The 14745-nt window shown below is 36.4% G+C and overlaps 1 protein-coding gene across 1 annotated transcript in view; it reads left to right on the forward strand.

The window, feature by feature from the left end:
• Positions 1–5434: 5434 nt before the first annotated feature.
• LOC129271977 (HEAT repeat-containing protein 1-like) overlaps positions 5435–14745 on the forward strand; it is a 33003-nt gene continuing 23692 nt past the window's right edge. The window contains exons 1-8 of the mRNA XM_064107110.1: positions 5435–5530; positions 9948–10106; positions 10600–10816; positions 11309–11450; positions 12092–12193; positions 12429–12713; positions 13520–13605; positions 14309–14554. Coding sequence (XP_063963180.1) covers positions 9962–10106; positions 10600–10816; positions 11309–11450; positions 12092–12193; positions 12429–12713; positions 13520–13605; positions 14309–14554 — 1223 coding nt within the window. The 5' untranslated portion in view covers positions 5435–5530; positions 9948–9961. The remainder of the gene's footprint in view (positions 5531–9947; positions 10107–10599; positions 10817–11308; positions 11451–12091; positions 12194–12428; positions 12714–13519; positions 13606–14308; positions 14555–14745) is intronic.

The following is a 14745-nucleotide window of genomic DNA, read 5'->3' on the forward strand; positions in this document are numbered from 1 at the left end:
TTAGACGGAATGGCATTATACTAAATGAAAAAAAGACTATGTGGTGATCGAGTTGACGAACTGATGGACCAAACGATAGAAGACGAGTTTGCAATTAAACAAATTGGAAATAAACCGGGGAAGGGGACGAAAAATATTTGCATCGGTACTTTCCACAATCAGCCGCTCAAAGTTAAAAGGGGTAGTCCTAACAGTCACTTCTTTATTCTCATTAAACATCATACACAAAACACAATATACAATAATCTCATATGACATAGCCCCTATAGTGCGAGTGCGAAGCGCAAGCTAAAATATCTTTGAAATTTCATGTTTTTTATCCTCAAAATTGAACATTCTGGGCAATGTTTGTGAACTTGAACAAGAAGTGGGAGCACGAAGCGTGAGCGGATAAAAACTGAGATATATAGACCTAAAAAAGGAACACTATTTTATATTCATGTTTTCTAAATCGTAGAAGGATGGGTAATTGGTTACACCTTTACTTATATAATGCAAGCGCGAGAAGAAAATTTCTGATATTCTAATGTGAAGCCAGATAATTTAAGCATGCTGTTTTCAATACAGGATAAGCAGCCCGTCTCAATAAACATGCGTTTTCTAGAATTCGTGCATTCTTAATACACTTTTTATCACGGAAATCAATAACGCGAGCGCGAAGCGCGAACTGAAAATATTGGATATTCCGATGTGAAAAGGTCAAATTAAGCACTGCACTGTGTAGGAAAATAATCGTGAAGTGGACATGGATTGCTCTTAAAAATGAGGCGAATGCAAAGCATGTCGAGCTGAAGTTATTCTGGCCTGTAGGACCGGGACATTCTAAGTCGGACAGTTTTCATCATATGAATGACTGTCTTCCGATTCCTCTTCCCAAGCGCAAAAAGAAACATGTCGATCTTCCATTCTGAAAAAAATGACAACTTAATTACGGTATTAGGAATTAATGAAATGTATATTGATATCTTCTTTACTAATCTAATCAGCCTAATGAGAGTGCTATATTTGTTGATATTAAAGTGTTAACCCTGGAGATTATAAGCACTTTTGTAATTATGAATAGGATGCAGTAATTAACGTACTTTCAGAAATTAATGCGAACGACAATTGCGAGCAAAGTTTTAATTTAATAAACTTATTATTAACTAAAAAAAACTGTAATGAAAGGGGAATTTAAGTACTTTGATTTATATATATTTCAGGTATATAATATGATTCACCAATCCAAGCACGTGCGCGCAGTGCTAGCTGATGAGATTTGACAATCAGACCTAAAAAGTTATATTTTGAGAAATTTATGGAATAGGGCCTACATGAAGAGGAGGTACTCCACAAATCAAATAATGCTAGGGCACAGCGTGAGCTAAAAATGTTGATACTCAGATCATAAAACAAATATTTTACAAAGCACTTTTTTATTGATTCGTTATATACCTCAGTCACATTTTTTCTACGGCGGCCGTACGGCGAGTTTAAACTTTTTTTGTACCAGCTAAATATAGGTGGTTTGAATAAAAATGAATAAAACAGCTGTTTTCGACTCTCCGTACGGCCGCCGTAGAGCAAATGTGACCGAGGTATAAATAAAAAAGAATAATGAAAGTTCAATGTCCTAGCGGTTTTGTATTTTGACTGGAAAGCTTGAAATGTCAAGCTCATATATATCAGCCTATTGAGCAATACGTATAACTCATCGAAAATGAGCAATGTGAGTGCGAAGCGCGAGCGAATTTTTTTTTTTTTTTAAATCATCAAAGTCTCCCCTCCCTAGTTTTATTCACTTTTCTCCCTCCCTTCCCCCCGGCTTCATTTCCCCTCTCTTTTCCTTCTGTTTCTTCTTCCTTCTCCATTTTTTGTCTTTATCCGCCAACAGGGGGGGGGGGGGTGACCGGCCCCCTGGATCCTTCTATGGTAGCGATGGTGAAAGCATTTGAATTATTCACCTCACAGTTTTAAACGGGGAAAATAGGAAATGGCTAAATTTTGAAAATCATTAATGTGGAGCCCTGTTTAGTTTCATCCATGACTTTCCAAAAAGGGGCATTCAATACAAAAAATAAACAAGACCTAGTATACTAGACCCCCCCCCCTTCTTAATAGGTGAAATTTTGCTAGGAAAAAAATAATTCCATACACAAAATTCCTGGGAAAAGTTGAAAAATAAGTCCTCACTTGAGAATGAACGACAAAATCCACTAACAAATATTTGATATATTACGGGAGGGGGCACCTTTATCTTTTGATCTACACCGGGTATTTGTCTGTCGTACCTCCTGGTAAATGAAACAACAAAATCAACAAATCACCGTTGCACTAGTACTAAATTTTTTGCGAGTATTTATTTTTTAAATATTTTTGTTTCTAATGGTATTCATTAATTATCAGGGGCGGATCCAGCTTTTTATAAAGGGGGGGTTGGGGTGGTATGCGAGGGAGCGTAGCGACTGAGTCCAAGCGAGCGGAGCGAGCGAGGGGGGAGGGTGTGGGAGGGGGGTGTCCCCCCCTCCCACAGTAGGGAAAATTTTTGAAAATCTGTGTGTGAAAATGGTGTTTTCTTGCATCTAAAACACCACTCTTTTTGGTATAGAGGTCGTTGCCAAATTAACCCCCATGAAAAATTGTAAAATTAAGTTGCATTTTCCTGCAATGTAAGGCCAGTTAACAACACAGATACAAAGAATTGGGGACCTTGGAATAAGCACTGTTAGCCTAATACTTTTATTATGAACAGCTTGTCACTGATACTCACTGGCAAATCTCAGTCAAATATGATGGACTGGCAGAAAATCCCCACCCAAACGACACTTAAAATATCCCCAAAGTTGCCAAATTTTGACAGAAAATCCCCAAATTCGATTTTCATAAAACTCAATATTATTTTCATTCCCAAATATTTATTTTTCATCCCCAAAGACTTCAACAATCCCCCAATTTTTTTTTTTTTAATGTGGGGAATTTGGGGATGAGAATCGGCAACGCTGGCCTAGCTTGTCACTTCGGCGGTGGCCCGTGTCCTCAAAAAAGCTGATGTGGGGGCAAGGGACTCTGTGACATTTGTTCGCCCAACCCCCCCCCTCCCCCAAAAAGAAATAATAATAATAATAATAATAATAAATGAAATAAATACATAGAAATATAATAAAATAAAATAAAAGTTTAAAAAAAAGATAAGATTTAAAAAAATGGTCCCCGGATTTTTTTTTTTTGGGGGGGGGGGTTGCAACCCCCCAACCCCCCCCCCCTCTAGATCCGCTTCTGATTATATAGTGGAGGTTCGCATCCCGAGAATGTGAAATGAAAAGAAAAAGGAAAAAAATTGCACTGAACAGGAAACACTAAACGTCCTTTTCAATACCAAATTTACTCAAAGTAATTTAAATAAAAAATAAGCATCATTTTTTGATACCTTAACTTGTTCATCATGAATAAAATGAAGCCGACATTGGATTAATCTTTATAATATTATTAATTCACTTCAAATAAAATTCATACATAAACAGGAAAATATCACAGAAAATAATATAACAAATTAATTGCAGTTGTATAAAACATCGTAGAAAATTACATGACAGATACATTTTTATCTCGACAACTAAGCACACTGTTTCATTCGATCATGAAACGATCACGCTGTTTCACTCCTTGTACACGCACACCTCTATCAGTATTGTTTCATCTTCATCTGTCCTCAATGGCAAGGACACCAGAATAACTCATTCACTTCAAATAAAATTCATACATACATACATATACAGAAAAATATCAAAGAAAACAATATAACAAATCAATTGCAGTTGCATAAAACACGATAGAAAATAACATGGCAGATGAATTTTATCTCGACAGGCACACTGTTTCATTCGATCATGAAACGATCGCGCTGTTTCACTCATTGTACACGCGCAACTCTATCTGAATTGTTTCATCTGTCCTCAATGCGGCAAACACCAGCAGTGCAGTGACGATAATAAGTTGCAGTTGCACGTGCGCGGAGAATGAATTAAATTCGGCGGCTGAGTAAAGTCTAGCGAGAAAGGTACGTCACCAGCGAACTTCACGATAGACCACGCCTACTTGCCGAGGTAACCAACGTTGATTGACGGCCCATTTTGTTTTTTGAGTAGTATGAAAAAGTGCAAGCATGTATAAACTTCATTTTAGTTTGAATTCATTAAAAAAACACATTTTTCTTCTAATATAGATGTTTCAAACATATTCCATGTGGAAAACATAATTTTTAAAACATTTATTGCTATATTTTTATCATGAAAAAAGGATTTCTTACGCAACAACAAGTATGATATGTGTGGGCAAGAGAACTACCGTTTTAGTCATAAAGCATATTTTTTATGATTTTATTGTGAGCCTACTCAAAGGATTTTTGTTTATTTTTATGAATTTCCAGACCAAGTTCAACAGCGCCGTCTCGAGCTTGCAATAACGCATGCGATCGCACGCATTTTTCTCCATAGCGAATACACGCGACGAAACTCTGTGGATTTCTCGTGGATTTAACCTCCAAACGTCACTTTCGATACCACATGAAGGTAAGACACTTCATCCCACATAAGTTAATTTAAATGTAGAATACACAGGGCCTAATTTTTTTCACTAAGATGAACTAATTTGCTGAGGAAAAGCATTTCAATGCTCATTTTTGCCGTCGAGAACAGACGATGGTGGCAATGCACACTGTTTACGCACTTGCAATTGGCTTTTCATTTGCCCATAGCAATTTTGCTCAGTGGATCGGCCGACCTTTTGGTAACTCTATTATTATATATGTGATAATAAGAGCTGAAATATAGGTTGTGTTGGCGGAGGGTAGGGGTGTAATATTACTAGTAGTAGCTCCACCTCGCATTAAGATTAACAAGTTCACAGAACGGATCCTTCGCCGCCGAGATTTTATCGTGAATATTCATGATTGCGTCATATACGAAATAGCCACGCCCACACCTCTAGATCCGCTCATCGTTTGCTTCCCGGTCTAGCGCTCGCCTGCCACGATCGGAAATCGTCTGGACACATGAAATTGAATGCTTGGGACTACATCTTTCACTGCAGCATGAATATACTTCTCAAAATTACTTATTGCGAACTAAGAATAAATCTTAATAGCTTACCTCTAAGGGCCCGCATTTCTTCTAGATCTTCATCCATTATTATTATGTAGAAATTATGAAGGAAAAAGTTAAAACAAAATGAAAAGTCCTGCTTCCCCTTGACCTTGTTGTTTGGTCCAATTTGATTCACTGCCACTGCCCTGGTATAACGTTAGAAATCTATCAGAAAAAGCAATAACATTAAAGATCCCAAATTTATAATGCCTGCTTCAAAATATATATTTAAATTAAAATAAGTAAAAAAAAAATCAAATTAAGTTGTAAATTATATGATAATTTGATATTATACTTTTTTCTAGTCACTGATCATTTGAATTGATAGTTAGAAACTACGCGGGGGGTCTTGTTCACATGTGCTTCGTCTGCGAAGACAAGTTTGGCCTTATATTCTTGATATTTGGAAGGTAAATTTTGCTTAGCTGCTTACGCAAGTATAAAATTTGTATATAATATTATTCAATGAAATTAATTTTTTGGTTATTGATATCTAATTCACGTTATTAATTCACTGACAGCCATACTAATATTTGGAAGTTTATAGCTCAGTCCCACATATGGTAATTCATGTCGTGTTAATATTGTGTAAGTTAGAGTTTCGCAGTCTGTGACTGAAATTTTGTGAAATTTGTATCAATGGTTGTTAAAATAGTTGTCGAATTTCACCAAGTTACAAGACGCACATCGAGGATGTGCGTCTTGTAGCTTGGCGAAAGAAAAGAGAACAAGATGGCGACGTAAACATCGCAGCAAGTCTTCCCCGTCTCATTTTTTAATAAATGAATTCATTGTTTTAATAATAATAAAATAGAATCAATATCGTTTAAATGTCCAAAATGAAGTTGTATCCAGGGTGACCAGATTTCACAAATGAAATACGGGACAATCGACAAAAAAAAGTGTTACTGTGTTAGACTTGTGAGAAAAAAAATATAATTTGGAAGGGAGGGGGAACAAATAAATGGAGGAGAGAAAGAAAAGAGGAAAGAAAAGAAAAGAGATGAATTGAGAAGAAAGAAAGAAAAAATGAAGGGGAAAATGGAGGAAAAATGAAAAAGAATAAAAGAAAGTTAGAATAAAAGGATGAATTGGATTTAGAAATAAAGAAACGGAGGGAAGATGAATAAATGTGTGAAAGACAAAATAAAGCAAAGGAGAGAAAGAAAAAAAGTAAGAAAAAAGGAGGAAAGAAAGAATGAAGGAAAGAAAAATGTTTCCTTCATTCTTTGAAAGAAAGAAAAAAGGAAGGGAGGAAGGAAAAATAAAGAATGAAAGAAAGCAGGAAATAGTGAAGGGAGGAGAGAATGAAAAAAAGAAAATAATGGAAGGAGAGAAAGAACGAACAAGAAAAAGAGGAAGGGAGAAGGAAGCAAAAAAAAATGTTTAAGGAAAGAAAAGAACCGAAGGAAATAAAAAAAAAGAGAGGAAATGTAATAAAGAAGGCAGGAAGAGAATGACGGAGAGAAGGAAAAAAATGAACACAGAGAGAAAGGATCAGGAAAGAAAGATAGATGGAACAAAAAAGGGCAATCAGGAAGGACAGAAGGATGAAGAAAGAAGGATAGAAAAGAAAGAAAGAGAAAAAAGTTCAAACTTCAAGCAAACAAAAACAATCCAATCATCTAACAAAATTCAATGATATTTGGTATTTTTTTTTAATATTTTTAAAATTTTGAAAAACTAAAATGTTTCAGAAGTGAATAAAATTTCAAAGTGAAACATTGTCAACTTAAAAATGAGATTAAACATTGCGGCATCATACACAACAAGATTCAAAATGACAGCTGAAACTAGATCTAGTTACATGTATGAAAACTCAATAAATTGTTCTTCCGATTACATCTCCAAATCAGTAATCTGAGAAACCATAATATAATTACACAAATTTCCCGCCAATTTGTGATTTATTTTGGTGGAAAAAGTGTTTATCATGTCATTTCTTGCACCATTGAGAATCTGCTCTGATCCTACATGCCTATCTAGTAACCTGCCACACACGGACAAGAGGCCAGTTAGTTGCAATGTATTTTTGGTTTTAAAGAAAATCACCTCAGAACTTGCAAAAGTTTAGTTATCGATTTTATTGTTGTCTCTGCTTCGTCATCTGTTGGTTATTTGATGAAAATTCGTCACTTTTAAATGTATTAACTAATTTTGTTCAATATGCTGAAATACGGGACATATAGGCGTCCCGGGAAGGGTTTGTCGGGACAAAGGAGCAAAATACGGGACGTCTGGTCACCCTGGTTGAATCCCATCTTTTAGAAGGAAAGTAGAAATCTCGGAGGGAAAAATTTCAGTTTATTTCGTGGTACACGCACATATGGGACGCAATCCCTGGCTCCGTGGAGAGTAAGCACTGGGTGGTGAAAAATTTTTACTCTCTAGCACTTGAACACCCCAACCATTCGCAATACAGGGAAAGGTACGGGGTAGTCCTGTAGCTCGGATTGCTTCCCGGACTGAATCCTGCCGAGTTGACATTGTCCGGCTCGGAACTTTACGGGTCAGGTTTTACTTTGAATCCCTCGAACTCGGTAAATAAACCCGGATGGTTTGAAAATATTTGAGGTGTCATTTGTCACCACAATAAAACTCATGAAACTGTTTTTAACAAGCAATCCATCCACCTAGTGTGATGGTCGAGGGGACAGGTCAAAGGCCAAGCATCCCTACCTTATTTTCATTCTTTCCCCATGATGATTTTGATTGATGTGTATGATCGGACCTCCTGAGTCATGGCCTTGTGTGTGAAAGATCGAGACGATATCCTATAGCTAGCCAGCCGGCTAAGGGCGCACATGCACACAGTGCAGCTGCCATTTGATATCATGTGACTGGTCATGTGATTGGCTGGGAGTAATGATTTCACTAGGTGAGAATGTCCAATTTGTTTACAGGTAAAGGCCAGTCAGTCCATTGGACATGGTCATATATCAAGAAGTTTTCCTTTTGATACGACTGTGATAACATGCAGAATATTTCTTTCTTTTTTGTAAAATAATCTGTCCCGTGTATTGAGATAACTTTTATATTATCATTTTTTTCTGCTAACCATAGAAGCCCTCCCCCCAAAAACCCCCTCTAGTGCTGACATATTCCACAAAGTCGGTGATCTGAAAAAATAGCTCAGCTGGGTGTAAAACATTTTAATTTGGGTCCGATTTAAAGGAGACATTAAAGAGGATGGACAGAGACAGACAAGAAGAGGAGGTTGCAGTTAGAGGGAGAGAGAGAAGGGGAGGGATACAAGAGCAAACCCCCAAAAATGTATGAGATAAAGAGATGTAATGACTAAATGGATGATATGGGGGTAGGATGATATTGAAATGATACTCTGATTGGCAAATTTTTATATGAATAAAAATGTATTTTAATTCATTTTTTTTTATAAAAAGGGGAAAACACCTTTTTCTAAGAGAGTGATTTTTCTTCTTGATCAATAGGCCTATCACACAAAAAATATCATTACCGGTAGCTGAAAGCTAGAATAAGACAGATAAAAATAAATCATGCACAAAAATAGTTTCGAGTAAAATATTCTATTGCTTCAAAGCAAATATGAAGAATGAAATATGCTCAGAAATGAACTCTTTCTGCCACCCCCCCAAAAAAAATCTATCCTATGGTAGACAGAAACAATCTCTGTGAGAGCCTGTTTGAAAATTGGGTCACCTGAATGATAATATAATTAACGATGTGGTTTGTAATCTGCCTCTCGATTTCACACATTAAAAAAAATCATTTCAAAGCACATGTTTCACAGTACAGCAAGAACCAATCACTAGCGATGCACAGACTCATGCTGTTGACCGCTGCACTGTGAGCGATTGCGAGTTGGCCTTGTATCATCTCAATCCCCTCTCTACTTTACTACTGAATAATATATAAACAGTGAATAAAATATTTTGGGGGTTTTTATCGTCTTTTGAGAACAAGGTCAGAAGGTGATGTCGGTCACAGATTACAGTCAAGTAGGTCAAAACATTGTATATTTGCATGGACATAAATCAATTTTAGCTAGTCTGGGTTGCCGGGCCTTTCCGGGTCGAGCTCTGATTCTGATAAGATTTACAAGACGGGTTCGGACCGAGTTGAAGGAAACGAGCTACAGCACTAGTACGGGGTGGGACTGTTCTGAGACCAGTGCCGCTTCCAGTCTATTTTTTCAGTAGGAACGCGCGAATTAAAAGAGTCTGACTTACCAATTCTTGCGTTATGGGTAGCTGAAAATGTCAAAATGTTTAGCATGGAGCATTCCTTTAATACATGTATGTAGTGTGTTCTGTCATCATGCTACATATAATGGCAAAGAAAACTATAATTCAGTTATTCTTCCCAGACAGTTGCATGTATGAATGATCTGATAAATTAATCCTGTATCATTTATTAGAGATTGGTGTCACAATAGGCCATCCATACGTTTTCTCACTTTCCATTACACCCCTCTTCTTTCAGAGTCCTCTCCCTACACCTCCTTCAACTCCTTTGCCTGTCTATACCTGCCTATACCACCCCCTGTATTGTCTGTCACTTATTCCTTCTAGGTTCTCCTAATTTCTTTCTCGTTCCTTTATTAATCTTTGATTATAATTTGAAGATGTCATGGTTGTTATAGATGTATATTGATTTATTTGTTGTATTTTATTATACAATGTATATTTCACCCACTTCAGCATTGGGCTGCCATGTGATTTCTAATAAATACCTTTTCAAATTCAAATAGTTAAACCACAACTTGAGACTAGAGTTTACATGAAACCCGAGTGCAGAATATGGGACTAAGTGGATGATGAACTTGTACGGTAATTGTTATCCTCCTAGATATCTGATCAGCCATGACATCATTAGCCCAGCAGCTTCAGAGGTTGGCAGTACCTGAAGCTAGAGCTGCAGTTGCCGCTCAGAGGAAAGACAGAAGGTCATTGCTCTTTGATCCTGCTGAGGCTGGTGGACTAGACAAAGACACCTACTATGCCATTGGTAAGTAGTCTGTAAATATAGCCCAAATAATCGCTTATTGAATTTCATTTCAATTCAGTTTTATCAATTTCTCTCTGTACAACCATAACAGTATATGCATGCATACATAAGTAACACTGATAACAATGTACAATCATGCATGCTTGAAATCATGAAAAAAAGGAGAAGAGTCCCCTATAAAGTAAAGATAGATTCTAATCAAATTTACAAGCGATTTTGAGACAATGATTACACCAACATGTTATTTGTGAAATCTCCCTCCTGTTAAACAGGGGAATGTTTAATGGAAGGACTCGTCTCTATGTTTGATTTGAAAAAAAATTGTTTTTTTTTCTTCAAAAGTTTGTTTTATCTGACAGTTCGAATCGTAACAAAAATCTTTGCTTCTCAACCAGTGTGCATTCTTTATAAGACACATCTATTTCTTTGATATTTGTAACTTCCTATTTTTCTTTTTTTCTTCCTTTTTTTTTTTTTGCTTCTTGGTCAAAAGGTGTCAATGGTTTACAAGAACTCCAGGGCATTGATCCTCGCTTCCAAGATTTTGAGAGTCTCCTATTCGACGAGGCATCCAAGTCGTTGGAACGTTCCATTGAGAGTAGGGCAATGAATGATAAACTCGACAAGAAGATCGGCAGATTTTTGCTGAATGTCTCTCCCTACTTCCTACTGAAACCAGCTCAAAAGGCTATAGAATGGCTAGTTTATAGGTATGTATGAATTGTAGTATTGCTTACAAAAAAGAAGTTTTTACATTTACTAATGTACACATTTTAAGCATGATCGGTTAATCATCCATGGACTCAGTACTTGTCTTTCAAATATTGACAAATAATCTGTTTTATCTGCCATGATTGGTATTTAATCATGGCTTATATATTTGTTCTCCTTTATCCTTGGGTGAGATATTTATTAACAATGAAATTAATATTTACCTAATATAAGAAAATTATGGAGGTTTAACACAACAGTGGTATACTTTTTGGTGTATTACATTCTTTTTCAGACTTGATATAAACAGTAATTAAATTTTTGTTAGAAAGAAAAAAATTCATGACAATTGATTAATCACTTTTTTCCAGAGTTGACATAATTTTCTGTTTTTTTTTATGATTTAAATTTATTTTCACTATTCACACTCTTTGTTCCAAACTTTCAAATGATATTTCTGTAATTCATTGATTGGTTGTGTTATTTTGCAGATTTCACATCCATGATTATAATACTGATGAGCTGATGATGTGCGTCCTACCCTACCACGAAACCAAGATCTTCGTGAGAGCTGTTCAGCTTCTCAGCCTCAAAAATAAGAAAGGCAGGTGGAATTGGTTGGAACCTATTCAGGTAAGTCAATATTTCACATCCATTTTTGTCTTGCCTGCAAAGCAGAAGAGACACATTTCACTACGGCAGCATCATCAACATTAAAATCTTAATCAAGGTTAAAGTTTTGAGATGCCATATATAATTTTGAAATTATAGCATTATAAGGACCCATTTCATGAAACTTGACATCTGGGTGTTCTAGTTTCTCCAATCATATGTTATAGACCTCAGGTTATATGATCAAATGCTATAAATTCTATAAACATCCCTCTTTTGTGAAACTTGGATATAATGGTTGTCAGGTATCAAAAATTCAATGAGTATGATTTTGTGTCGAAATGGGTCTAAGGCACCCAAATGAATTCAAATCCTCAACATTATAACTGTTTTGAGGCATACAAATTCATATAATCTAGTAATGAATTGGAATAGTGATAGATGCACTCTGGAATTCACTTCAAAGAAAAAAAATCATCACATTTTGCGGCACTATATATCTTTTTGTGGGGGGAAAAATTGTGTGAAGTGTTGAGGGGGAGCTTCATCCCCTAGTCCTTTGTATACCTCCTTGAGATTTAATTGATTACTGAATCTTGCCTTGTTATAATTGCCGTATTTTGTAAGGTTTGCGGGATTTCTCTTTCTTTCTTTTTTTGCAGAAACCAGGTGTGAGTCTGTCAAGGCTGTCTCTTGTCACCCACTGCATTTCTGATGGAGGATTTCTTCATTTCATCTGTGAACTCCCTCTCCTTGCTATCAAGGTAATAAGCAGTCATATTTTCTCAGTTTTCTTGCACTAGACAAGATTATATTCTGTATTTGCACACAATTACTTATGTATGTTACTATAGAGAGCATATGGATAGATAAGATGTGTGCATGTGCGCTTAAACAGGGGATTTAAACTTCCTTTGATAATTCAGACATGATTTTATTTTATTTCAGCTATTTTATATACCACCAGTTTATTTATCACCGTGTTTCCATCCATTCTAGGCTCACAAGAAGACGGTTCTTCCTGGAGGTTCTGCTCAGCAAACCTCCAACGCCCCTCTGCGTGTCATGTTCTCCTTCTACGCCGCCACAGTTGTCTCAGCCATCTCAACTCCGGGAGCGGTCAAGGAAGCTTTCTTGGCATCCATCTTGCCGTTCCTCCTCAGAGGTCTGAAGCTGCACTATCATGATTATAATGGGGCTACCTATATGATCATCTGTCAGCTTGGTGTGTCTGCTACACTGAAAGTCACCCTCCTGGAACCACTCATGGAGGCCTTATGCCAGGTGAGTAGTCGTCATCCTCCTTCTTCTCCTCATCCTCCTCCATCCCTCTTTCAATTTAACTTTGTATGTTAATATGGAACATACCCCTCCCCCCCTCCCCCCCCCCCCCCCCCCCGGTTAATTGACATCAATGTTGATATTGTACCTATCTAAACATGAACCATGAAATATTTTATTTTATCTCTTAGTGGGCTGTATTTCTCATGAATTCTTTTATCTCATTGGTCAATTTGTTTCTGAGACACCCGTATTTACCTATTTTACTGGGTCACAAAGATCGTACAGGTAATATGAGCCTGTATTACCCATTTGGTGTTTAGCTGATGAGGCCGTATTAGGTGCGTATTCAAGCATTGCGCTACACGCTACTTTTGCATATCAATTTTAATGGCAAAAAGCGCATTCTTTTTACTGTGATCATTGTTATTTCATGAATAACTTACTTTCAAAAATCACTCAAAATGCAGGGTTTTGCATTTTTTTTAAAGTTCTATTCTATTGATTTCCCCTATTCTGCAATAATATAAATACACTTAAAGAGATAAAATCTTTACACCTTGATTCTAATTTAAATACTAATAATTACACCCTGCTTGTTCTTACAAAATACAGGAAATATCTACATTCTGGTTCCATATTCCATTTGGCCTCTGGCCTCGTGGAATATGGAACCAGAATGTGGATATTTCTTGTATTATGTGAACAAGCAGGGTGTAATTATTAGTATTTAAATTAGAATCAATGCTAATAACAATGATATGTTAAAGGTCATATATTTATCTTTCTACCTTTCCTTTCCTGTTCAGCATGTGAGTCCTGAGATGATCCAACAGATGTTAGGTTGCTTAGCTGTGCTATGTAGAACACAGAACCTTAAACAGCTTCCAGGAAAGTAAGTGAAGATATTTCCTCTACTCTTGTGAAGTATCTTCCACTTCCCAAAGTTATTTGAGATTCAATTCTAACAATTTCAGGATTTTGCTCATTAATTGTCTTTTGGATGTGCTTAATTTAGTTCTAAGGTGATCGTAGGTGATCGTATCGTATATAGTAATGTGCAAATTGAAATGTATTTATTTTGTAGCTGTTTTGTGGCCATTTCATCTAAACATTCAAAATTTACTGTTTTCCAGCCATTTTCAAAAGGGCTACAAAAGAGAAACAAAACAGCTATATAGGACTAAAAACTGCCACAAAAAACAAAGTCACTCATTGTGTAATTATTTATACAATGGCCTGTAATTGAAATCATATCAGTTCTTAGCCTCCTTTCTTAAAATTTATCTTAGTGGCTTAGCGAAAGTCACTTTTGTTCATCTCAGTTCCCGTTGATGCTTTCTGATATTTTTATGTGTTATTGTGATCGATATTGAACTCATTGTGATATTTCAACTCTTTGCTGTTATTTCAGTTGTTTATTTGTGAATTGAAATTAATAAATCTCAAGTCTTAAATTACAAATTTCCACTATATTTTGCCAAGATCATGCTCTAATTGGCTGGTCTAATTTGTCATAGCAATTTATTATTATTTTTTAATAATTAATAGCAGCTTTTATACCCTGATTTTATTCACAATATTTTCCTTCTTTTCAGAGTGATGTTCCAGATCTGTGCCTTGCCCAAGTTCTTGATCTCCCTTGCTCAGCTGTCCAAGTCGCACAACATCACCCCTCTACTCTCTGCCCTGCTCCCCCAGCTGACTACCACAGCTATCAATGCAGAAGTCAGTGAGGATGATCAATTTCCAGAGGGGTGCGAAGAACTGGATCTACTTGCCTCCTTGACTGGGATACTGAGAGAGATCCACATAGAGAGCCAGATTGCTGTCAACATTGCAAGGTAATGAAAGATGTATCTGCATGGAATCATTTTACTTCTCAAATTTGATGGAATAGCATTTGTGTTTGTAAGAGAAAAGCTTTCAACTATATCTATCCTACATAAACACTCGGTCATGACAATTTGTGGAGCAAATCGTAATGCGACACCAAGAAAATTATTCCCTGAAACTAGCAAATACATGAAAAACA

The sequence above is a fragment of the Lytechinus pictus genome, chromosome 11 (assembly GCF_037042905.1).
Source record: "Lytechinus pictus isolate F3 Inbred chromosome 11, Lp3.0, whole genome shotgun sequence".
NCBI classification, from domain to species: Eukaryota; Metazoa; Echinodermata; class Echinoidea; order Temnopleuroida; family Toxopneustidae; genus Lytechinus; species Lytechinus pictus.